The 24,691-nt window shown below is 50.6% G+C and overlaps 1 protein-coding gene across 1 annotated transcript in view; it reads right to left on the reverse strand.

Moving 5' to 3' along the window:
• LOC140386750 (eosinophil peroxidase-like) overlaps window positions 1-24,691 on the reverse strand; it is a 63,098-nt gene that overhangs the window by 32,668 nt on the left and 5,739 nt on the right. The window contains exons 2-6 of the mRNA XM_072469403.1: window positions 22,707-22,800; window positions 15,086-15,261; window positions 13,351-13,483; window positions 4,807-4,936; window positions 672-878 (exon numbers count right to left, since the gene is read on the reverse strand). Of these exons, the coding sequence (XP_072325504.1) occupies window positions 672-878; window positions 4,807-4,936; window positions 13,351-13,483; window positions 15,086-15,261; window positions 22,707-22,800 (740 nt within the window). The remainder of the gene's footprint in view (window positions 1-671; window positions 879-4,806; window positions 4,937-13,350; window positions 13,484-15,085; window positions 15,262-22,706; window positions 22,801-24,691) is intronic.

Below are 24,691 nucleotides of genomic sequence, written 5' to 3' on the forward strand. Positions count from 1 at the left end.
AGGTCCACACCTCCACCCTATGCCCATAACCCAGTAACCCCACCCAACACCAAGGGCAATTTATCATGGCCAATCCACCTAACCTGCACATTTTGGACCGTGGGAGGAAACCGGAGCACCCGGAGAAAACCCACGCACACACGGGGAGAATGTGCAGATTCCGCACAGACAGTGACCCAAGCCGGAATCGAACCTGGGACCCTGGAGCTGTGAAGCAATTGTGCTATCCACAATGCTACTGTGCTGCCCTTAACCTTGACCAACCATCTCCGATCCCTGCAGCTGTCCCCGCCTGATGGACTCTGATCCAATTGCAGCCCCATTCCCCATGGCTAAGGTTGGATGCAAAAGATTCAATGCCATTAACTCAAGAAAAAACTGGGGGGTTTCAGAAATGACCCAAGAGGTCTGTAACTAAACACTTTCCTCCTTAACCAGGCAGGTGGGAATATTTGGCCCATTTCAACCTTCTGTCCTTGGGAACACAATCCCTCAAACCAGCACCATCAAATCATATGATTGAGTCACTTATACATTTCTTCTTTGTGGGATTATTTTGTCCAACAGCACTTTGATAGATTGTTGGTCCAGGATTTCTTTCATTCTATTCTGGGCACAATAGCAAAATCTGAAACACTACTTCAGAATGAAACAGAATTGGGAGGTTTCACCTTTATTGGGAAACAAGGACTTCTCTGAACACACGTTCTCTCACAGTCGATGCCATCATTGAAGGTTTGGAGGCTGCCAGACACGGGACTTAAACTCATGTCGTGATCGATCCACTGACCCCACTGCATAAACAAATTAGTTGTTTCCAAATCTAAGGGCACATTTTCATTGGATGTTTTCAGGATTTTGTTGGACACGGCTCGAACCTGGAGCAGGAGTGCAAAGCATTCATTAGACAAAAACTAGACAATGGGCAAACCTCTCTGTCTCGCGTACTGCAAACATGAACCCCGATCAGGCGGAGAATCGGGCGTCCGACCAGAATCAGAGCCTGCGCCCGATATTGATTTGGGCGCCATGCTAGTCTCCCTCGCTGGTGGCAACGAGGTTCACGCCCCACAGGGGCATGCAAAACTGGCATTTGCATTTTTTCAAATGTATTTAGCGTGTTTGACCCACTATGCTCTGGGCCTCCGCGATGCTGCACCCTCTCAGGCGGGAGTCAGGCAGTTCACTGCAGGTATTTACAAATGAGGACTGGGCGCCATGGCTGCTGAGGTAGAGAGAGAAGGTTAGCAAAGTTTGAAAACTGTAAAAAATTGTAGCGCTTGCTGGGTTGTGGCTGCCAAGTCTGGGGGGAATAGCGAGGAGTGACTTGCTGACGGCTCCGTAGATTTGGGGTCTGGGTGGCCTGTCTCAGGCTCCTATTGCTACAGTATCTGTTTTAAACACACCCATTTGGTACAAGTTACAGGCCCCTGGCTGCTCACTCTGCTGACTTCTCACTGTGACCTGTAAATGTTTACAGAGCCTCTGGTCGTTTGGCAGCTCACCCAGGCCTCCTCTCTGGAAACCTCAGACCCCAGTTGACCACCAATGGGATGGGCGTGGCCAAGCTCAATCAGTGGCACACCAGGTGCTGGCAGCCCTTAGTGGACTCATCAGAAGCACAGCCCCACTGCAGAGGAAGCAGAGCTCACCCCAAACAAAGGACACATGCACCGTGCCAATTTGGCACCCTGCCTGGCACACTGCCCCTCTAAGGGCAGAGGCCTCAACAGTTACACTATTAGATGGCCCACTCCACCAGCTGTTTCCAATCCCTGCCTGTCCACCGCGCCTCTGCTCCCATCCATCCTGCCCCCGGTCAGGTTGTCACAACCTGTGTGTCACACCCAGAACCCACATCACACTGCAGCTACACGCCCAGTAGACGCACACCTCCCTGCCTCACCTTCATCTGTAGAACCTGCCCACACGCCTCTAAGCATGGAGGCGATTGGTGGCACACGGTTACCTTCTCCACCCCACAATCAGGTGCCACCCTACTTGTGGGATAACACATGGCCCACCCAATAAGGACACCAACAGTCGACCCCACTGGGGAGACAGGACAGGGTCCACAGAGCCTATTGCTGACATGGGTTGTGACAAGGAAGAATTGGGCATGGAGACCAGGCTGGCAGAGCAGGCTGCTCAAAGTGTGCTTCAGAGCCGCCGTACCCTGGACAACCTTCTCACCTTATTGCCGACTTGGAGGCTTGACCACCAGCAGCTCCACTACCCTGTCCTACCTCTCCATACTCTTTCCCCCCCTCTATTGCGTCCAAGTGGTGTCCCTTCCCCATAGCTGTTAACATCCTCCCCTGTCATTCCTCGCTTCATTTGTCCACCCCGGTCCCTCCTCCTACCACTCTCATCACTCCAGTTCCCCCTCCCCCATTTGCGGGTCCTACCTGTCTACAGGACGGCGGATGATAAATACATGTCACATCTTCCATCTCACGGACCCAGATATTCTTAGGGGTAGTGGTGGTGATGGAGGGCTGTTATGGAGATGGTGAATGGTAATGTGTCACTCACTGGGTGAGTTGTCCCGCAAGGCAGTCTCACACTTCTGGCCCCGTTCCCTGCCACCTCTGAGGGTGACCCCAGGTGAAATGTTTAATTGTCCTGGGAGTCCTGCTCCGTGCCATCCTCCCACACACCCCTACCCGGCACATCCTCTACACTAGCCCAGCCCACCCATCACACCCTTCAGACAGAGGATTGAAGCAGGTCGGGATGTGGTGAAAAGGTGTTTAATCGTGAATATATACAATTGTTGTGTGCTGACTCTTCCTTCTAACCTGTGCCAACTTAACTTTCTTATCGCTCCTTCTAGGTGTGACCCCAGACAGCACTTTAGACAGGAAGGCGGCATGCTGGATATCTTGCCCTCTGACAGGTAATGACTTTGGTGGTCGTACTCTAGAGGGCCGGGACCTGATTTTGGATGTCACAGGTGATGAAATGTCACCCTGTTCTGCCCACCAGATGTGCCAGTGTCAGGTGTGGGGGGATTCAGAAGCGTTGATGCGTTCCAGCAGCTCCCCTGTGGGGAGCACCAGCATGGTTCCCATCACTTCCTCCTCCCTCGAGGTTCTCAATTTCCCATGGGACAGAGGTGAGGCCGAGTGAGCTCCAGAGGCTCCACCGTTACCTGGCACTGCCACTCCTGGAGGCCCGCTCTCGTCTCAACCAGCCCTTAACCAATGAGCACTGAGACTGGGCCATGTCTCTTAGTGAGTGAGTCATGTCCCTCACTGCCTTACTCATGTCCCTCTGTGACTGGCCCAGGTCAGTAAGCACCCAGCCAATGCTCTCGACGCCCTCAGCCATGACCCTTTGTGACTGGTCCAAGCTCTGAAGCGCCACAGCAATGTCCATGTGGTCCGGGTACATGGCTGCCTGTGACTGGGCTCCTCTGAGCTTTAGCCATTGACTGCACAGTGTGCCCCAAGCCTTGTATGTTTTGACCCATGGCAGTGACTTTTTGACCCAAGGCTTCCACCGCAGATGCCACCCATTCAATGTTTGTCTGGGTACCATGCATTGTCGGCATCATCTCTTGCACCTGAAGGCATTTGGGCTCCTCCAGCTGCACCTGCAGGCACTGGAAATTTGCTGACATCCCCCCCTGTAGATCCTGGTTCTGCATTTGCATCTCCACCAGCGAGGGGATCATACTTTCCAGAAGCGCGATACCTGTCTGGACTACAGCTGTTTCCTGGGATTGGACAGCCCTCCAACTGTCACTCCCTCGGGATTCCCTACATCCACCTGGTGTGCTGCAGCATGTGTGATGTGCACACCAGAATGTGACCCAGGAGCCTCCTCACTAAAATGCCCCACTGAGGTGATAATCTCTGTGATGGTGGAAGCTTCAGGTGAATGCATGCCAAGATGTTGGTGTTGTCCCCGGGCTGGTCCTCTGGGGTGTGCTGGCGTTGTGGTTGGGGGCGAAGTACCCCAGATGGGCCGGCCTCGTCTGTTGGTGATCCTGCAAGACACAAGACAACACATGGTGAGATCTTGGGAAGGAGTGGTCTGGGGGAGAGGGTTGACTCACTTGCTGTAGAGAAATCATTTTGGATTAGGGGCTCACTTGGTTGTCGCACGCCTGGCAAGCGCAGTCGCAGAAAACTGGCTGGCCAGCCTTCATTTGCGTGAAGCCCGTGGGGCCTCATGAAGTAGATCAATTTGCATTGCATTGTGGTGACAGTCTCGCAAGTTCCAGCGCCGGGAAGCTCGTGGCAATTTCCGCTCACTACCACACTTAGAAATCTTTCTGGAGAATTGTTCCCTTAGTCTCCCCAATGGATCTCCCCAATAGAGATTTTCATTTAATATTTATCCATCATAGAGCCACCTTCACTGCATTCTCAGTTGCTCCTCTGTGACATGTTAGTAACCTAAAATGGAAGCGAATAAAGCTGAAGACATAACAACAACAGAAAGACAGTGCAACTATAGGGACAGCCAATAGGAAAAGATATTTCTATCCTGTCATAGTCAGTCATTTCATACACCAATCAGCATTCCATACTTTCAAAAGTGGTGCCGCAAAGCTACAATGTACTAAGGAATGGTTTTGTACTATGTGCTGAACCCACGAGGAACTAGGTTGACTCAATGCAAAGGTAACTCATGGAGGAATGTTAAAGGGTGAATCCTATCTGACTGGGTTGGATTTGCTTCAGGACTCTATAATCCATTGCACTGCCTGTGCTCAGTATTGTGGGGTTCACAACTGATGACAGGACGTTTTTCACAGTGAGTAGCATTTGTTTGTGTTTGATTGTGGACTGTTACCAGTGGCAGAGTGTATCTTGATACTCTTTTGCCTGGAGTCCAGCCCAGTGGAAGTGAAATTCCATCTTCATAGCGAGCTGGGAGCCATCGGGTGAGTGCTGTGTTCGACGATCCGAGTCGAGGATGCATCCTGAAATAAGGAAAACATAACATTCACTTCTTTTCTCCAATTCACCCAAGCCAAATGGTAACTTGATTTGAATAAAACTCACACGAATAGCATCACTATAAGGCCAGGACTGATAGTAACATTTGAATTTCAACTTCTTGGGCAGGATTCTCCGACCCCCGCCGCCGGGTCGGAGAATCGCCGGGGGGGGGGTGGCGTGAATCCCGCCCCGCCGCCGGCCGCTGAATTCTACGGCGCCTGGGTTTTGGTGGGGCGGGAATCACGCCGTGCCGGTCGGCGGCCGCTGGCAGCAGCCACCCTGGCGATTCTCCGTCCCGCGATGGGCCGAGCGGCTGCCCGTTTTCGGCCGGTCTCGTCGGGGTAAATCAAACCAGGTCGGTACCAGTGGGACATGGCTCTACGGGCAGCCTGCAGAGTCCTCGGGGGGGGGGGGGGGGGGGGGGGGGGGGCGCACGGGGGGGATCTGGCCCCGGGAGGTGCACTCACGGTGGCCTGGCCCGCGATCAGGGCCCACCGATCCGCGGGCGGGACTGTGCCGTTGGGGCACTCTTTCCCTCCACGCCGGCTGCTGCCAACCTCGGCCATGGCCGGCGTGGAGAAGAACCGCCCCGCGCTGGGATGACGCCAGCACACGCTGGGGCTCCCACGCATGCGCCAACGCACGCAGGCCGGCGGAGGCCCTTTGGCGGTGGTTGGCACGGCGCCAAGCCCTTCAGTGCCGGCTGGCGCGGCACCAACCCCGCCGACTTGATACAGTTAAGAATTTTTGAGGTCAAAATAAAGGTTTGGCACAATTGAATGAAGTCATTCTTTGTGAATGCAACTTCAGGATTCGAGGCAATATTGGACATCCATCTAAGATGAGAGGACATAGTGAGGTCACAGACGTTAATAGCTGAAGAAGAACTAAGATGAAGACAGCACAGGTAAGATATGGGAACGATTAGTTTGCCTTGTTGGGAATAGGTGATTTTGGGACCTTAAATCTACTGGATTGGGGAATAGCAGGGAGGGTGAAGGATATAGTCCAATGTGTGTGTAGAAAGACATCTGTCTTCACCTCACACTTATAACTAAAGGAATAGAGTATAAAGGTAAGCAAGTGTTGTTACATACTGTACAAGGCATTGGTAAGACCACACCTGGAGTATAGTGCACAGTCTTGGTCCCCTTATTTGACAAAAGATGTGGTGGCATTGGAGGGAGTTCAGAGGAGGTTCACTAGGTTGATTCCAGAGATGAGGGGGTTGTCGTATGAAGAGAAATTGAACAGTTTAGGCCTAGTTTAGAAGAATGAGGGGAGAACAAATTGAGGTATACAAGTTGATAAAAGGTATGGATAAAGTAGACGTGGAGCAGATGCTTCTTCGTGTGGGGCTTCTAGAACGAGAGGTCATAGTTTTAGGATAAAAGGTAGCAAATTTAAAACAGAGTTGAGGACAACTACTTCTCCCAAAACATTGTGAATCTGTGGAATTCGCTACCCCAGAGTGCAGTGGGTGCTGGGACAGTGAGTTAATTTAAGGAAGAGTTAGACAGATTTTTAATTGGTAATGGGATGTGATGTGTTGGGTGTTCTGGATCACATACAGGTCACCAACACTTGAAATAGTGCAACACTATTTTATTGAATCATTAACTGTTTAAACTTACTTAGACTGTGAGTTAATACGATACTAAAGACCTTTGCCTTGTCCGAACCAGTCAATGCACTCAGTACATGGTGAATGTCTGTGTTGCAGGATGTGAGCTCTGTCCTCCTAGCTAGCTGCAACTCGAATGAGCGGGAACTCTGATGCCCCCTGTCTTTATAGTGCATGTGCTCTCACTGCGGTGTTGTGTGTGTTGATTGGTCCCACTGTGTGTCCATCAGTGTGTGGCTGCACCATGATATACTGGTGTATATTATTACATCCCCCCTTTTATAAAAAATGTACATGCGTGGCAATAAATAGTGTATGGTGAATGTTCCTGACTATGTGTGTGTGAAATATTTATAGGACTATGTACATAAAAACTAAACTATTTACATGGGAAGGTACCTGGTGCAGAAAAACAGTGTGTCACACAAATAACGAGATGAAAACTATATACAAAACACTTGAACGATTAAACGGAAGAACAGAACAAATCAGAAAGTCCGTAAGTCCACAAAGTTCACAAATTAAGTCTCTGAGGTGGGCGACGAATTCTGGTTGACCGCCTCAAGGGTGTGTCGGGAGCCGCCGGTTGAGGAGCGGGCTGGACTGCGTCAGAGTGAGGAGGATGCAGAGTGGCCGGAATCTCTGCATAGTCCAGGTCAGGGTCAACAGGTGGGTGTGGCAATGGTGGAGGATCACGTAGCGAGCGCGGAACGAGATGAAGGGCACGTCGATTGCGGCGCAGAATGGAGCCATCCGGTCTCCGGAAGATGGATGTGGACCTTGTCATCTGGAGCCAGAGTAGGGAGATCAGCTGCACGGGAGTCATGAGCCGCCTTGTGCTGTGCACGAGACAGTTGCATTCGTTGAGGGACCAGAACGTGGTCGAGGTCTGGGACATGAATGGACGGCACCGTCGTCCTCAGGGGGCGACCCATGAGCAGCTGGGCTGGCGACAGGCCAGTGGACAGTGGGGCCGAGCGATAGGCCAGCAGGGCGAGGTAGAAATCGGACCCAGCATCGGCAGCCTTGCAGAGGAGCTGTTTGACTATGTGGATGCCCTTCTCCGCTTTGCCGTTGGATTGGGGGTACAGGGGACTGGATGTCACATGCACAAAGTTGTACCTCCTGGCAAAGTTGGACCATTCCTGGCTTGCGAAGTAGGGGCCATTGCCCGACATCACAGTGAGTGGGATGCCGTATCGAACAAAGCTGTCCTTACAGGTACAGATGACTGCAGACGATGTGATGTTGTGTAAACGTACCACCTCTGGGTAGTTTAATAGTCTACAATCAGGACATAGTCCCTGCCCAGCGCGTGGAACAGGTCGATGCCGACCTTGGACCAAGGGGACGTGACCAACTCATGGGGCTGCAGGGTCTCACGTGGCTGGGCCGGCTGGAACCGCTGACAGGTGGAGCAGTTGAGCACTGTGTTGGCGATGTCGTCATTGATGCCGGGCCAGTACACTGCCTCTCGGGCCTGTTGGCGGCACTTCTCCACGCCAAAATGGCCCTCGTGTAGCTGTTCCAAGACGAGCTGGCGCATGCTGTGCGGGATGACAATGCGTTCCAGTTTCAGGAGAACACCATCGACTACCGTCAGATCATCTCTGATGTTGTAGAACTGCGGGCATTGGCCCTTGAGCCAACCGTCTGTTAGGTGGCGCATGGCACGCTGTAGCAAAGGGTCAGCCGCTGTCTCGCGGCGAATTTGGATGAGGCGTTCATCTGTGGCAGGTAGATTGGAGGCCACGAAGGCCACATGGGCGTCAACCTGGCAGACAAATCCCGCTGGGTCACACGGAGTGTTGACTGCCCTGGACAGAGCGTCGGCGATGATTATGTCTTTGCCCGGGTTGTATATCAGCTGGAAGTCGTATCGCCGGAGCTTGAGCAGAATACGCTGGAGGCGAGGCGTCACGTCGTTCAAGTCTTTCTGTATTATATTGATGTGGAGATTGACCAGCGGGCGATGGTCGGTCTCGATCGTGAATTGGGGAAGGCCGTGCATATAATCATGAAACTTGATGACACCGGTCAAAAGGCCCAGGCACTCCTTTTCTATCTGCACGTAGCGCTGTTCCGTGGGGGTTATGGCGCGTGACGCAGATGCAACGGGGGTCCATGATGAGGCCTCACCGCATTGCAGGAGCACTGCCCCAATGCCAGATTGGCTGGCATCGGTCAAAATCTTTGTCTCTTTCGCTGGATCAAAAAAAGCTAAGACCGGGGCCGTGGTGAGTTTGGTTTTGAGTTCTCCCCATTCGCGCTCGTGGGCAGGAAGCCATTGGAAGTCTGTCGTCTCCCTGACCAGGTTCCTGAGAGCCGTGGTATGAGAGGCAAGGTTAGGGATGAACTTCACTAGGAAGTTGACCATGCCCAGAAAACGGAGGACCGCCTTCTTTTCGTCTGGCGTTTTCATGGCTGTGATAGCAGCCACCTTGTCCGCGTCCAGCTGCAAACCCAACTGGGAGATGTGGTCCCCTAGGAAATTGAGTTCCGTCTGACCAAAGGAGCATTTGGCTCTGGTGAGGTGTAGGCCCTGCTCCCATATGCGTTTGAACACGCGCTGGAGGCGACTGACATGCTCCTGGGGGGTGGTGGACCAAATGATTATGTCGTCGACATAAACGCGAACACCTTCAATGCCTTCCATCATTTGTTCCATGATCCTGTGGAACACTTCTGCAGCCGATATGATCCCAAACGGCATCCTGGTGTAACAATATCGGCCAAAGGGGGTGTTAAAGGTACACAGTTTCCTGCTGGATTTGCCAGAATCATTTTGAGGCGTCAAGTTCGGTAAAGAGCTTGGCGCGAGCCATCTCGCATGTGATCTCTTCGCGCTTGGGAATTGGATAATGCTCCCTCATGATATTGCGATTCAGTACCTTGGGATCAATGCAAATTCTCAGCTCGCCGGAAGGCTTTTTTACGCACACCATGGAACTGACCCAGTCGGTTGGTTCTGTAACTCTGGAGATCACTCCTTGGTCTTGGAGGTCCTGCAGCTGCTGCTTGAGGCGGTCCTTGAGGGGTGCTGGGACTCTGCGAGATGCATGCACCACAGGCGTGGTGTTTTGTTTGAGGAGGATCTTGTAAGTATATGGGAGCATGCCCATGCCTTCGAAGATGTCGCGGTGCTGGTCGATGATGGCGTCGAGTTGCGCCCTGAAGTCAGCGTCCTGGAAGGCGGGCGTGTCATCAGGAGAGAGAGAATGAACTCTTTGAATGTGGTTCAACAGCTTGCATGCCTGTGCGCCAAGCAGGGAGTCCTTCGAGGAGCCCACAATCTCGAAAGGAAGGATGGCTTTCCGTGACTTGTGCGTCACTTCAAGTTGGCATGAGCCGGTAGCAGGAAAGATGTCGCCATTGTAGTCCAATAGCTGGCAGGCCGATGGAAGGATGGCTGGTTTGACACAAAGGCTTTGGAAAGCAGACCACGCCATGAGATTGGCGGAGGCACCAGTGTCCAGGCGGAATCGTATTTGGGACCGGTTGACCGTCAGGATGGCACACCACTCAGTCAGGATCGATGCTGTATACCGACAGCGGCTGGTGTCTTTGCTTCGGGCACAGCCTGTTTTTCGTTACGACACCGACTCGAAAAGGTGCCTTCGGGTCCTCGGTGTCACTGCTGTGTGGGAGGTCCGCATCGGACTCGGTGACCATGGGATGAATTGCCCGAACATTCCTGCGAGGCTGGCTGAAGCGATATGAATTGGAAGGCTGAGCTGCTCGACAGCAGGCAGCATAGTGGCCAGGTCTTCCACGTCGTAGACATTGTCGAGATTTTGGGGGGCATTGCCGCTTTAAATGGGCGGAGCAACAGTTGTTGCACGTCGTTATGTCAGCACGTTCGCTGTGCCACCGCGCATGCGCGGTGCGGTCGTGCATGGTGCGCGCCTGCGCATTACGTTCCTCAATGTCACCGTCCCCTCGTTTGGTGCGTACAAGCGCGGGAGTCCGTGAAAAGTGCGCGAAATGGCCGCCCTCATCCAGGCCGAGGCCCTGGAGGTGCTCAATCGCTTGGACCCTTTCCGTCTCGTGGGGACCTTGCCGCGCTGTTTCAGCCGCTTGTATATGGGAATACCGACTTGTGGCGTTTTCATGTAAGACACAGATCTCGATGGCAGTCGCTAGGGTGAGTTGCTTTACTTTGAGGAGCTGCTGACGTAGGGGGTCCGACTGAACACCAAAAACGATTTGGTTGCGTATCATGGAGTCGGAAGTGGGCCTGTAGCTGCAAGATTGCGCAAGGATGCGGAGGTGCGTAAGAAAGGATTGGAAAGGTTCATCCTTACCCTGCAAACGCTGCTGGAACACAGAGCGTTCGAAGCTTTCATTCACCTCTACCCTTCAGTGAGTGTCAAACTTGAGGAGGACCGTCTTGAACTTCGCCTTGTCTTCATCATCTGCAAAGGTGAGAGAGTTGAAAATGTGGATGGCATGGTCCCCAGCCGTGGAGAGGAGAAGAGCAATCTTTCTGGTGTCCGATGCGCCCTCCCTGTCCGTGGCTTCGAGGAAGAGCTGGAAGCGATGTTTGAAAATCTTCCAGTTGGCCCCGAGGTTGCCGGCGATGCGGAGTGGCGGCGGCGGGCTGATGTTGTCCATGTCGCAGGATGATGGAATGCTGGCAGAAGGCAGATCACTTGCAGGTAGATCTAAGAAGTGCTAGTATCCCACCACTCCTGGTATCATGATGTGTTGGGTGTTCTGGATCACATACAGGTCACCAACACTTGAAATAGTCAACACTATTTTATTGAATCATTAACTGTTTAAACTTACTTAGACTGTGAGTTAATATGATACTAGCTTTAACTAAAGACCTTTGCCTTGTCCTAACCAGTCGATGCACTCAGCACATGGTGAATGTCTGTGTTGCAGGCTGTGAGCTCTGTCCTCCAAGCTAGCTGCAACTCGAATGAGCGGGAACTCTGATGCCCCCTGTCTTGATAGTGCGTGTGCTCTCACTGGTGATTGGCTGCGGTGTTGTGTCTTGATTGGTCCCACTGTGTGTCCATCAGTGTGTGTCTGCACCATGATATACTGGTGTATATTATGACAGGATGAAGGGTTATGGAGAATGGGCAGGGCATTGGAGTCAAGGCCAGGATGAGATCAGCCATGATCAAATGGAGGAGCAGACTCGATAGTCCAAATGGCCTAATTCTGCTCCAATGAACTTATGAACTTATATTTTCAACAGACACTTGCATCACTGGAGGGGCATCTCATATTTCTGAAAATGTCCAGTCTGAACATAATAGATGGATGTACAACAACAACTAGCATTGTACATTTCACATTTATCACAGATAAACAACCAGAGGAGTTGGAGAAGATTACAGGAGTGGTGGGTCATGGAGGGATTTGAACATGAGAACATCAGTTCCAAACTTGAGGCATTGTGGGGCAGGGACCAAGGCAATTCAGACAGCATGGGGTTAATGGATTAATTGGACGTAGAACAGGTTAGATTATAGGCAGCAGAATTTTGGATCGGCTCGATTTTATGGAAGAGCAAGATTTGATGGCAGCGAGGAGGGAATTGTATATTTGAGTCTGAGCATTTTGAAAACATGGGTGAGGGTTTCAGCAGCATGAATGCTAAGGCAGGAGCAAAGACGGCCAATGTCGCACAACTGCGCGCACTTTGGAAATGCATAGTAGTTTTACTGAGACTCAAACATCAAGGGTGGTTTCTTTGTTTCCTGAATCTTTAGTTCTGATTTACAGCATCGGGAGCATTTTGCTTTGGTTTTCGTGAAGCTTCAAGATTGTAGGAATGATGACAGATTTGAAAAGGTTCCCTCGTTTCAGGCACTGGTCCCTTTTTTTTCAAAATAACTAACATTAGTAATCTTCAAAGAACACACCTCTCTATCCTCCCCTCTGTATATCATGGTTTGCCATTTTTTTCCAAAACATTGGGCGGGATTCTCCAATCCCACGGCAGAGTGTCCACGCCGTCGTAAACACATTGCATTTTACGACGGCGTGAACGGGCCGCTCCATCTAATTCTGGCCCCTACAGGGGGCCAGCATTTTAAAAATTAAATAACTTGGTTGTTTGGTGCATTTGTATGCACTGGGAAGCATCCTAAATTCATCAAGAACCTTGCAGGCCCATCCTTTGTTAATTATTTAAGTCTAAAACCCACCTTCCTGTCTGTGAGAAGGCCTCATCCAATATGATTTTAAAAATTGGGTGGGATTTTATGCCCCAGCAGAGGTAACCCAGATCTTCTGGTCCCGCAGGTGTCTATGAGCCTTTGCATGACCCGCACCTTCTGCCGCCGGTGAACACACCACGGGGGTCACCATTGACGGGACTGGAAGATCCTGCTGGTGAGGACAGCCATTGCCAAAGCCCTGCAGAGACTGGAGACATTTAATTTATATTCAGAAGTGTGTATCTGAGCTTTCTTCACTGGATTCTCCAAACAGAATGTTTCTGTTAACACAGCCCATAGTTTACTATTAATAAATGTTAATCAAAATCAAAGTAAAAAGCATTTAGTGAATGGTTATATTTATTTAGCAGTGATTATTCAGTAATTAGTAAATCACAAAGCAGAGTGGACAATGGTTACCAGTGCGTTTTGGGGCTTTGGAAATGCAGTTTTGTACTGCATAAGCAACTGATTTTCCATGGTCATCTGATTTTGCAGAGGCAAACATCGTAAGATCTGTTTAATAAAAACCTCTCACAGAACCACATTAAAGAAGTACAGCTATCCTTATACTTGCAACATCCGTTCCTACCTGTTGTTGCAGACAGCGGTGAAGGTCCTGTATCGATTTGACCAACAGTCATCTTTACAGATTGGGGGCTGACGTATGGCGCGACAGCCCGTGACTTCTGCAATGGTGTTCAGGTCACTCGGTGTTAACAAATCTGCAGGAAACATACACTCTTTATCGGTTGCAATCACTGAAAAATTCACACACAAATTGAATCGGTGAAACAACAATCTGACTTTCTGCTACAACGGAGCACCAACAGATACAGTCAGTAAAGTCCTGGTAGTGTGACAGGTGCTCACCACACTCCAGGTTCTGTGTTTATTGGTTTAAATTACAGTCTGGTTTATTGTGGAGTGTCGCGGCCTGCTTGATCACTGATCCACACAACTACACATGTGAGACCTTCACCGGTTCTCAAACATGTCATAATATGGCATTTTCGTGTTGCTGTGGTGGGGTCTCATTAATGAGGTCTTGAGCCTTGTGTGTTTAATTTGTCTTAAAAAAATTTAGAGTACCCAATTACTTTTTCCAATTAAGGGGCAATTTAGTGTGGCCAATCCACCTATCCTGTACATCTTTGGGTTGTGGGGGTTAAACCGACGCAGACACGGGGAGAACGTGCAAACTCCACACGGACAGTGACCTAGGGCCGGATTCGAACCCGGGTCCTCAGCGCCGTAGGCAGCAATGCTAACCACTGTGCCACCGTGCTGCCCTTCCTTGAGTGTTTAAACGTGAAAACCTTTATTCAGTAGACTTTAACTATTTACAGTTCCAAGTTATGGTCACGCATGGTGCCACTCCACAATGCAGACTAGCTGCTTACAGCTCCTATCACGTGACTGTATATATCATACCATGGGTGTCCAGTCCCACATTAACCCTTACTCTGCCAGGCACTTTGATACTATAATGCATGCAGAGACATATAGATTACATAGAACATAGAACATACAGTGCAGAAGGAGGCCATTCGGCCCAACGAGTCTGCACCAACCCACTTAAGCCCTCACTTCCACCCTATCCCCATAACCCAATAACCCCTCCTAACCTTTTTGGTCACAAAGGGCAATTTATCATGGCCAATCCACCTAACCTGCCCATCTTTGGACTGTGGGAGGAAACCGGAGCACCCGGAGGAAACACGGGGAGAACGTGCAGACTCCGCACAGACAGTGAACCAGCTGGGAAACAAACCTGGGACCCTGGCGCTGTGAAGCCACAGTGCTATCCACTTGTGCTACCGTGCTGCCTATCACAAAACAGACTGCTTACAGGGTATTGTTTTGAGTGTACAGCTTCTCACATTGGAGGACAGATGGCGATGACACCATCTGCCATCCCTTCAGAGGATATCCACCCGCTCCTCCTGCTGCTGAAAGGATATGTGACAGAATTAACAATAACAGAGCATCACCACAGGACTCCAAAACATGTAGCAAGGTGTGCACTGAGCAAGTCAATAAAATATTGGGTAAATCGCCTTAGGCTGGACTATGTAGCAAATCTGAATTCAAACACCAGCACTATTCTGCCGTGTCTCACCACCCAGACAGGCCTCTATCTGCACTATCCTCACGCAGACACTGCTTTTGTGAATGGATGTCACCCTTGTATGGTTCAGATTGTAACATATTTGCAAAGTCAAAGTAGTGTCCAGAAAAGCTGAGTGGTAATGAGATAAGGAAACTGGGCCAAATGGAACACTTTAATGTTGCTCCAGATTTCTCTCACTTGTTCACCAACTGACCTGATGCATTCAATGAGCGTTTGTGGACTCGATGGACATGGTGTTGGATGAGGCGCAGAGTACTTTCCATGTACTCTGCAGACCGCACTGCAATCCTGGTCTCTGCCATTGGGTGCTTGAAGAAACGCAGCAGGTCACTGGATCTCAAGGATCTTTTGCTCAGCCGCTCTTTTTGGCTGGAAGGGAATAAAAGGAGATAATGCGTGGATCCGAGGCCAATACTGGCGACTGTAGTGGAAAACCTTGCGCATTCAGGGAATGAAACACCTTCCTGTTAATATCGGGCACTCCCTGATGGTCTGGTGCGTGCAGGGTGACATGCGTGCCATCGATCGCCCCCTGGACCTGGGGCACCCTAGTGATGGCAGAAATACCTGCATTCCGGGCATCTTGGTGGGTCTGATCCAGCTCGAATGTGATAAAGTCTTATGCCTGGGCATACAGAGCAAATCTCCGCCTGAACCCCAGAATGACCCGGTAGCATAAAAGATGATGGCTGCGATCGAGCCCGAAGCAAGTGGTGCGGGAGGAGCGTGGCCTGAGGTGAGGCCTGATTCCAGCACAGATGTAGAGGGGGAGTAGTGCACACCGGGTAGCCCACCGCTGAAAACAAATGTTTGGGATGTTTGAAGTCCGGTCCCCGGAGAAGAGATGTTTTGAACTTTGATTTTTGAAAAAAATATATATTTTTATTATAATTATTTTTAAATTTAATTTTTTATTTTGTTTATTTATTTTATTATTTTATTTTATTATTTTTCTCGAGATTGAAGAAAGAAGGCGAAAAATACTAAGTGGTTAAGGGATGCCAAAAACAGTTGTGAAGAAGGGAGGAAACGCGGGTTCGCCGCCAAAGGAGAGGACCAGTAAAAGTGCCGGCAAGATGGCGGATGCTGGACCGCTTGGTGGGGCCGCACTATTTACAGTGGAAAGGTTGACTGAGGTGATGGCTGTGGAGCTGGAGAAGCAGTTTGTGAGGCACATGGAGGCGTTGAGGAAGGAGATGGCGGTCGCACTGAGATCATTGGTGGAAGAGGCAATTGCCCCGATGAGGGTGGATGTGGCAAAGACATCGGCCGAGGTGAGAGAACAGGGTGAAAGAAGTGGAGGAGGCCATAACGCAGCACAGTGACCACCTCACCTCGATGGGAGATGAACTACAGAGAGTGGTGAAGGTCAACAGAGGACTCCTAGCAAAGCTTGAGGACTTTGAGAACCGCTCGAGGTGGCAAAATCTGAGAATTGTGAGCTTGCCTGAAGGGGCAGAGGGCTCAAAGCCAACTGAGTACTTTGCTAAGAGGCTGGCGGAGTTGATGGGTGAGGATGAAGACTCCACCGGTATGAACTGGACTGAGCTCATTGGTCGTTAAGGCCGAAACCCAAAGTCAATGAGCCGCCGAGAACAGTAATTATCTGCTTCCATAAATACCACATGAAGGAGAAGGTATTAAACTGGGTGAAGCAGAAGATGGGAGGTGCAGTGGGATGGTGCTAGAGTTCGGATTTACTAGGACTTGACGGTAAAGTTGGCAAAGAGATGAGCAGCGTTCAGCTGAATGAAGAGGCACTGTACAACAAGTGACTGCGATTTGGTATGGTATACCCGGAAAAGCTGAGGGTGACATACATGCCAAAGATTTTTATTTTGGAACAGTGGAGGCGGCTGAGGAGTTCATGAAGGCAGAAGGCTTGGGACAGACGTGAGGAGCGGAGCCTGAAGAGAGATTGTGGACCGTGATTGGGGAGCTGGAAAATGTATAAATGCTATAACTTTCTTTTCACTGACCTGTATTGTAACTTACTTGACTTCACATTGTTATAGAGTTTAAGTTTTTGTTTGATTTGATTGGCATTTTTGCTCCTTTTTTTTGTTGCAAAGGTTATATGTTATTTAATTGAATTGCATGGGTTAGATTGTTTTTCTTTTCCTTCTGGGACTGGGTGGGACGGGACAGTATGCCTTTTGGGGAGGAGGGGGACTGCCCGCGCTAGCTAACTAAAGTTGGCTAGTGAATGGAGGTGAGGTGAGAGGAGGGCTGCGGACATTGGAGCCTGTGTAGCAGGTTTCGATGGACCTACGAGGGGAGCAAGTAGTGGTGGGACGATCAATACTGGGTGAGATTTATTTGAGGGGAAGTGCAGGGGGGGATTCTGGGAGGGGGTTCGATGTTAATAATGGAAAGGGACAGGTCAGGCTCCTGGGGCAGGGCCCTGTGGTATGATGAGGGTGGATAAGGGGGGGGGGGGGGGGGGGGTGAGAGACCCCCAGTTAAGATAGTCACGTGGAACATGAGGGGGCTGGGATGCCCAGTCAAGAGGTCAAGGGTGCTTTTGCATCTTAAAAGTTTGAAGGCCGATGTAGCAATGCTGCAGGAGACTTACCTGAGGGTGAAGGACCAAGTGAGACTTAAAAAGGGCTGGGTTAGTCAGATGTTTCATTCTGGATTTGACGGAAGAGCTCGAGGGGTAGCGGTAATGGTCAGCAATAGGGTATGGTTCCAGATGGAGAAGGTGGTGGCAGATCAGGGGGGTAGGTATGTGATTGCGACAGGGGCGCTGGAAGGGAGGCTAGTGGCGCTGGTAAGTGTATACGGCCCCAATTGGGACGATATGGGATTCGCAAAGAAGGTGTGGGGCCATCCCCGACTTGGACACACACAAACTGATAGTGGGGGGTGGACTGGGACTTGGTGCAGGAGCCAAAATTGGACAGGTCACGGCCACGCTCGTCAGGGGGGGCAAAGGCGCTGGCTGGGATAATGGTGGAAATGGGAGTGGTGGACCCTTGGAGGTTTCTGCACCCGAGGGAGCGGGAGTACTCATTTTTCTCAGCGGTCCATAAGGTGTACTCACGGATTGACTTTTCCATGGTGGGGAAGGCGCTGCTGGCTGGGGTTAAAGGGTTGGAGTACTCGACAATTGCAATATTAGATCATGCTCCGCATTGGGTGGATATGGTACTGAAGAAGGGGATGGTACAGAGACCAGAGTGGAAGTTGGATGTGGGAGTGTTGGGGACCGAGGGTTCTGTGACAAAATTGAAAAAGTAATCGAGGAATATGTAGGTTTTAACTGCACGGGTGAGGTGTCAAAGGCAGTTGTCTGGGAGGCTTTAAAGACAGTGGTGTGGGGTGAGGTGATCTCATTCAAGGCTAGGCTAGACAAAGAGGAGAGATTGGAACGTCAAAGGGTAATCAATGAGATGCTGGAGGTGGAGAGGAGGTATGTAGAAGATAGGGACCCAGCGCAGTTGGAAAAGAGGAAGGAACTCCAGGCGAGCTTTGACCTCCTATCTACCAGGAAGGCGGTACGCCAATTGAGGCGAGCAAGGGGGACAGTTTAAGAGCATGAGAGAAGGTTGGGGTATGTTGGCAGGTCAGCTCCGTAGGGAGGCTGCGGTAAGGGAAATTGTCCAGATGCGGAACAGGGCAGGGAAGTTGGTGGTAGCTCCAGATCAGATTAATAAGGTCTTTAAGGAATTCTATGAGAGGTTGTACAGGTCTGAGCCACCTGGGAGAGGCCGGGAGATGCAGGAATTTCTAGATGGGCTGGAGTACCCGAGGCTAGGGGAGGGGGACAGGGCTTCATTAGATGGGGCGATAGTGGAGCAGGAGATAAAAGATGCGATTGGGAGGATGCAGTCGGGGAAGGTGGCAGGGCCGGATGGGTATCCGGTGGAATATTATAAAAATTTCAAAAATAAGCTGGTACCACTAATGGAGGATGTTTGAGGAGGCGATAGGGAAGGGGGTGTTACCACAAACTTAGGGGCAGGCATCGATTTCCCTGTCACTTAAGAAAGATAAGGATCCAACGGAGTGTGGGTCGTATAGGCCCATATCACTTTTAAATATGGACGCAAAGATATTGGCGAAGGTACTGGCAGGTAGGCTTGAGGGGTGCATCCCGAAGGTGATAGGTGAAGATCAGACAAGGTTTCTGAGAGGGAGGCAGCTCTTTTCGAACATTAGGAGGGTATTGAATGTGGTTATGGTACCGGCGGAGGGGAAGGAAACAGAGGTGGTTGTGGCATTGGACGTCGAGAAAGCGTTTGACTGGGTAGAATGGGGGTACTTGATGGCAGTTCTAGAGCGGTTTGAAATTGGACCCAGATTTGTGGACTGGGTAAAGCTATTATATAAGGAGCCAAGTTCCAGCGTCCGCACAAATAACATCAGCTCAGAATATTTCCCTCTCCACCGTGGGACTCGGCCCTGCTGTTTGCACTCGCGATTGAATCATTGGCCATCGCATGAAGAAGTTTGGGGGGATGGAAAGGGATAGTGCGGGGGAGGAGGCGATAGAGCATAGGGTGTCCTTATATGCCGTTATTATTATACGTGTCGGAACCAAGTGTGGCTAGGGGGAATACTGGAGTTGCTTCGGGTGTTTCGGTCTTTCTCAGGGTACAAATTGAATCTAGACAAGAGTGAATATTTTGTGGTATCTCAGCCAAGGATGGGGGCAGGGGTGGGGGGGCTGCCATTCCGTAAGGCAGGAACTCACTTTAGATACCTGGGAGTGCAGTTTGCTCAAGATTGGGGGGGCTCCGTAGGTACAACATTTCTAGTTTGTGAGGAGGGTGAAAGCTGATCTGGCAAGGTGGAATGGTTTCCCTCTGTCACTGGCGGGTTGGGTACAGGCAGTTAAAATGAATGTGCTGCTGCGATTCCTGTTCATTTTTCAATGCCTGCCGATTTTACTGCCAAAGGCATTTTATAGAGAGATTGAAGGGATGGTTACCTCGTTAATATGGGGAGAGAAGGTGGCCAGATTTAAAAAGGTGCTACTGCAGAGAGAAAGGCAGGCAGGGCGTTTGGGTCTTCTGAACCTGATGTATTATTACTGGGCGGCCATATTCGGGGTGTCGGACCAACGCGGAGGCAGATGATGTAGCCTTCGCCTCACTGATCGCCCGAAGGCGGATCCTGTTAGGGTGGAGATCAACCTCTCCACTCTGTGCCCTGGCGTGGCGGGGGGACCTGCTGGAATTCTTGATGCTTTAAAAGGTCAAATTTGAACTGAGGGGAAGGATGGAGGGGTTCTACAATTACATACATAGATACATAGAACATACAGTGCAGAAGGAGGCCATTCGGCCCATCGAGTCTGCACCGACCCACTTAAGCCCTCACTTCCACCCTATCCCTACAACCCAATAACCCCTCCTGACCTTTTTGGACAATAAGGGCAATTTAGCATGACCAATCCACCTAACCTGCATGTCTTTGAACTGTGGGAGGAAACCAGAGCACCCGGAGGAAACCCATGCAGACACGGGGAGAACGTGCAGACTCCGCACAGACAGTGACCCAGTGGGGAATCGAACCTGGGACCCTGGCGCTATAAAGCCACAGTGCTAGCGTGCTGCCCCATGGCGTTATGGTGTGTCCATGGGCGTTATTCATTATGCACTTTCAAGAATTGGATCACGTCGAACATTAGTGGGGGGCGGGTGGGGTTTGGGAGGGTTACTGTATGAGTTAATGGTGACTGTCATGATATTCATGTGAACATCACAGCACATACACACACCCATAATGATGGACAGATCAACGGACCAATCAACACACACAACACGACAGCCAATCATGGAAAAGAGCATACACAGCACAAAGCAGGGAACACGACATTTCCTGGGCACTCGAGCAGGAGAGAACTCAGGGCACAGACCTCATTGTCAGCCACTCAGAGGTTCACCACGTGCTGAATACCAGAGTTTAATATGTTTATAGTTCAATGAAATAAAACTGCGTTGTACCATACGTAACCGTGTTGGTTTGTCTGTGTGTCAGAGGACCCAACACTTCAGTGACTATGGGCGATTCCTGATTCCTTTTTGTCATTTGTTTATGTGAACATGCGGGCCAATGTCTGGGGTTTGGTGGGAGGATGGGATCGTTGTTATTGATATGGGGATTGACATTACATTCGTTACTGATTATTGTTTATTGCTGGGTGTAAATTTGAGAGAAAATGTGAAAAAGGAAGAGAATAAAAAAAAAAAAAAAAAAAAAAAAAAGATGATGGCTGCAGTGACCTTCACGGCCACCAGGAGCGGGTGTCCTCCTCCACCACAGGGTGACATGTTCGCGAGGGCATGGCACAGGTGCACACTGTCTTCTGCAGCATATGGTGTCCCTCATCTCATTAAATGACCACCGGTACACCTTGGGCCATCGATGGCCTACCCTACTGGGTCCCTCCTCAGCCTGATGGGTGGCCGGGTCTTCAGGGTGTGAGGCAGCCCCCTGCACATGGGGTGCCACCTCCAGCCTGTGATGTCGTTGCTGCCTTCTACAGCCTCTGTCCGCATCAGCTGCCGCAAGCAACGTGAAGGCAGCCTCTGCGGGAGCCACACCAGCAAACATTGTTATATCTGTAAGGAAGGGCAGAAGGAGAGAGACTGGCAATCAGTTAGGGCTTCCATTCTGGGACCCTCAAATCGCCTAAGCCTCCCCCACCCTTACGTGTTCTGCCTCTCTCAGAGTGCCATCCAGCGAGCCAGTTGTGCTGGCAGACCTTGCTTTGCATACTTACTCATGGCCACATCAGGAGCCCCTAGATCTCAGACCTCTGCCGGGAACTTTAGAAAAACTGTGTCCAGGTGCCCTCTCTTAATCCAGACACTTCCCTTTGGTCGCGAGAGGGTCACCATTGCTGAAGCCCAGCTCTTTAGTGTTTGGTTGTTGGCAGCTGCCTCTCTGGTGCTGACACTCCCAGAGTTTAGGCACACTGTTTAGGCATCAAAGTTTGCTGGACATGCAGTCCACTAATCTTCTTCTGATGCATGTGTGCCCTCGAGGAGAAACTTGAGAGTTGAGGGGTGTGAGATGCTATCCCAACTAACAAGGCTAATCCCTCATTTGAAAAGGTGTTCAGCTGTAAAGCTGGAGGCTGCTCACAGTCAAAGGGAGTGAAATTGAATTTCAGGATAGAAGCCGCAGCAGGGCTCTGCCATGGAAGTGTTTGGTAGGACAGACAGGCAGCAGTTGTGTTGCCCCTGTTATGCGTCTCCACAATATTTAAAGATGGCTTGAAGGCCTCACAGATGCAAAGCCCCTCACTCCCCCGCCCAGGGGCGACCTCCGATCTAGAATGCTTCACTCCCCTGACTAAGTCCAACCCCCCTGAGGGCACCCCAGAGCACTGGGGCTGCTTCTCTGGTTCCCTTTAGCTGCATGTCGGAAAATGGAAATGGCTGCTCACCTCCTCACTTCCGCTCAGAGGCTATAGCACCAACTTCATGTTTTTAAAAAGGAGTACTAAATGCGCCCACATGATTTCTCGCTGGGGAGTCGGTTAATTCCCAGGAGGCCGCTGCATTCAACTAATCTCGCTAATGAGATTGAAGTGAATGCAAATGAGGGTTAATGATATTTTTATCATCTTTGGTGAGATCGGGACATCGCCATTGGGAGTGGGCCAGATGAATTGTAAACTGGTTCGCCCTTGGCGCAAAGCTCCATTTTGGCCTTTCCCGCTATTCACCCAGTGCACCCCGATTTGCGCCGGGCACAATGAGGCAATTAAATGGTCCCCCTTATTTCACATGAATTCAATAAGTTGATTCCTTCATGAAGAGCCCAGTCTGATAATGATACTGTGTTAAAAAACCTACTTTGCTCGGGTCTCCTTATAAGCTTTGTCCACCTGTTCAATGGCTTCACGTACAGATCTTTGTAAGAATGGACTGCCCAGGGGCTCCTCGCCATCTACAACAGAAACACAGAAAAACTCTGAGTCACACAACTTGAGAAATACCAGGTGGCTTCAATCTGAAATTATTTTTCCCCCAATTAAGGGGCAATTTAGTGTGGCCAATCCACCTAATCTGCACATATTTGGGTTGTGGGGGCGAAACCCACGCAGACATGGGGAGAATGTGCAACTCCACACAGTGACCCAGAGCTGGGATTAGAACCCAGGTCCTCAGCACCGCAGTCCCAGTGCTAACCACTGTGCCACATGCCGCCCTTTTCAATCTGAAATTGGCTTCACAATGAGGCACACAGTGTAAATGGATCCGCAAGGTGCATCAATGCATTTCTGGAGTTAGAAATGATTGAAGGATTGATTAAGAAGGTGAGTACATGAGGCTGCCATAGTTAAAGGGAGAGTAAACTATCTTTTTCTGAAACATTTTTGCCAATTTCCTTATATACTTGGTTGGAAAACAAGACAATGCAACTTGAGGACAAGTCATTCAAGAAAATAGTGGAGTATAGGAAAAGGCAGAGAGATGGGTGAATGTGGGAAATAATTAAGTTCAAATATAAGGTTTATAATTACTGAGCTACACCCCTCATCAATGAGCTTAGCACACAATCCAACTGTTTCTTCAATGGGAAGTGTCATCATAAATTGCACAATTAAACAAAATTCTGGGCGTGATTTAATGGCCACATCGCGCTCAAGCGGCCGTTAGATCACAGGAGAGGCCAAAATCGGGAATCGTGCCATGCGCCGATCGCTTGCCGATCTAACCAGCCCGCTCCCATTAGCAAGATGAGGATCCTGCCATGGTCTGGCGAGAAGCCAATAATCGGCAATTAAATCCAATTTCTATACATTATGATCCCCTATCGAGCAGCCTCCCGTGATCTAACTGCCTCCCCAGCAAGCAGTTCCGTGGGTGCCGATTAGAACACCTTTTTTTAAAACGTGAAGCAGGCCAAACGGTTGCTGTGGGGATCCAAGAAGGACAGTCGCCATCTTCAGTGAGCCCAGGGACACTGGAGTTGCTGGCCCAGTGCTTGGGGGAGGAGTCCCCAGGGAGGACGGATACAGGGTGGGGAGAGGGAGGAAAGACCCCAGTGGGGAATGGCCATGATTGGGGTGGGGTGGGGTGGACTTCCATTCCACCTCCTGGATCGCCTTTACCCATAATGGGGGGCAGTTCCACTGACCACTCATAAATCATGCTGACCGTGGTGGCCACTGGGCGCACAGCTGAAGGCCATTGCGAATAGGGTATGGGTAATTGTAGTAACGTGAGCTCGTCACTGCTCCCAAGTGGATTTCCGTGGTACACCTGCCATGTTGCAGGTGAGAGTTACTGCCTCACATCCCAACCAGACCTTGAGGCCTGAACACTCTGCCTGAATACTGGAGGCTTCAACACCACAGAGGCAGAAGTCAACATCTAAACACCCACGAGCTGGGTCTCAGCACTGGGGACATTCCCAGAACCAGAGGGTGAGTGTGTGCACTGGGGAGGGAACCAGTGCCCGGTCCAGGTAACGTTACCAGCGGATGTCTGGGGTACAGGTTCTGGGCTCTGGTGCCCGGGGGCTCCCGCAGTGGGCGAGGCTGCTTGAGCAGGGTATGTTAGATAGCACCCTGAGAGATGTCAGGGGATGTGAAGGGATGCCATCGGGGACGGGAAGATACCAGGCTGGGAGCCATAGCGGATTGTCTGTCCCTCAGCCTCGTCAATTCCTTACAGATATTACACTATGGATGACATCTTAGAACATGCGGAAGCTGCCCTCGTGGTGCTGTTGGTAGGCCAGGCGGCCAGATGCCAGAGGAGGCGGTGTCAGCAACGTCGATAGAGGCTTGAGGTGGCAGCCCATTTGCAGGGGCCCACCCCAGACCCTGAGG

Source organism: Scyliorhinus torazame, chromosome 12, assembly GCF_047496885.1.
Source record: "Scyliorhinus torazame isolate Kashiwa2021f chromosome 12, sScyTor2.1, whole genome shotgun sequence".
Classification (NCBI taxonomy): domain Eukaryota; kingdom Metazoa; phylum Chordata; class Chondrichthyes; order Carcharhiniformes; family Scyliorhinidae; genus Scyliorhinus; species Scyliorhinus torazame.